The 1,480-nt window shown below is 34.9% G+C and overlaps 1 protein-coding gene across 1 annotated transcript in view; it reads left to right on the top strand.

Annotated features, from left to right (window-relative positions):
- The first annotated feature begins 584 nt into the window (after positions 1–584).
- Positions 585–1,480, top strand: part of LOC107730560 (protein TANC1-like) — an 11,118-nt gene continuing 10,222 nt past the window's right edge. The window contains exons 1-2 of the mRNA XM_016541416.1: positions 585–665; positions 778–856. Of these exons, the coding sequence (XP_016396902.1) occupies positions 585–665; positions 778–856 (160 nt within the window). The remainder of the gene's footprint in view (positions 666–777; positions 857–1,480) is intronic.

The following is a 1,480-nucleotide window of genomic DNA, read 5'->3' on the forward strand; positions in this document are numbered from 1 at the left end:
TTTGGCATTGACTGATCGAAGGCCTCATTGCTCTGAGCTCATTCACCTCAGTTTTTGAGTGAACATTTCCAATATTAATCAATAATAATGCAAAAAAATGTGTGGATAATTTTGGATTTTTTCACTCAGAAACTGAGGTGCATAATCTCATATCAATGAGGTCTACGGTCAATCGGTTCCAATAAGAACAAAACATGTGCTAATTGAAAGAAAACAAGTTGATAAAAAGATTGCATCCAAGAATATTTGTAATATTATAGTATAATGCAATTTTTAAAATGCCAGTCATTTTTGACTGGGAACAGCAAATTTGGTAAAGGATTTTCAGCACAGCACAAGGGTTATAATTTACAAAAGGGTTACAAAATCAAATATGTTGTTGTTTTTTCTTATTTTTGAAGTCAAAAGTGATCTAGACATGTTCTTGAGCTGTGAATGATCACTGTTGTTTGTTGTGGGGTTTGTGGGCATGCACAGACTCAGATGGCTATAAAAAGCGGCCGTCCGTGCTCCTTTCTGTTCTGTTTGTTTCTCGAGCAGCAAACAAGCGAGTGTATGAGCTCACAGGTCTGCAGGAGTTAAAAATGACCAAAACACCCCAGCCAGAAAACACGGATGAAATGATTTGCCTTCAGCTCTGTGAGATCAGTGTGAAAACCGTGAGAGTAACACATCTGGAAACACTAAAACCCCTTAAAAACGTGTTTTTGATTAGTTTGGGATGCGTTCTTTCTCCATGTTTCTGTGTCACTCTCTTGTGTAAGTGACATAAATCAGTGCTCTTGGGTCCAGATGGATGTTGAGCTTCTTGAAGACGTTCCTCTAATGGCTCAGGCATCTTCTCCAAATGGATGCTGTGGCTCCGGCTGTGTGGATGTGTAGCGTCCCGATCCTTTAATCTTGCTCAGACTGCAGAGAGCTGTTAGTCATGTGACCATCTGTCCTGGTGTCCTAGACGACCCCATCAGACCCGACATGAATGTTCTGGCCAGAGCACAGTCCGTCTGTTATGACGGCAGACAGATTCCACTCTAATTAATGATCCATAAGGGATCCAATCAGATTTTGTGGCTGGAATTTTCAAAGCTTTTACTATTCTTATAATATTATTAGTGTAATTATTACTTTGTAATACTATATGAAAATTTTGGATTATAAAACTGATAGTTCAAGTGCTGAATTCTGATTGGATGAAATATAAAACTTAGATTAACACACTCTTATGATGCACATTGCATATTAACGCATCAAGTTGCCATGTCGCTTGTAAATCATAAACTAAATAAAATTATGCTGTTTAATTATGAGATTCTACTCGGAGCAGTTTTTTTTTTTATTATTTCATGTTATTTGTATTTTATAATTCTTATTATTTATAAACATTTTAATTGAATATTTAGATTAAATGTATATATTTTTATTAAATATGTCAATTAGAATTTTATTTATAATATTATATTTATAGTTAATAAATATTATT

Source organism: Sinocyclocheilus rhinocerous, unplaced genomic scaffold (assembly GCF_001515625.1).
Source record: "Sinocyclocheilus rhinocerous isolate Xijiao unplaced genomic scaffold, SAMN03320098_v1.1 scaffold818, whole genome shotgun sequence".
Taxonomy (NCBI): Eukaryota; Metazoa; Chordata; class Actinopteri; order Cypriniformes; family Cyprinidae; genus Sinocyclocheilus; species Sinocyclocheilus rhinocerous.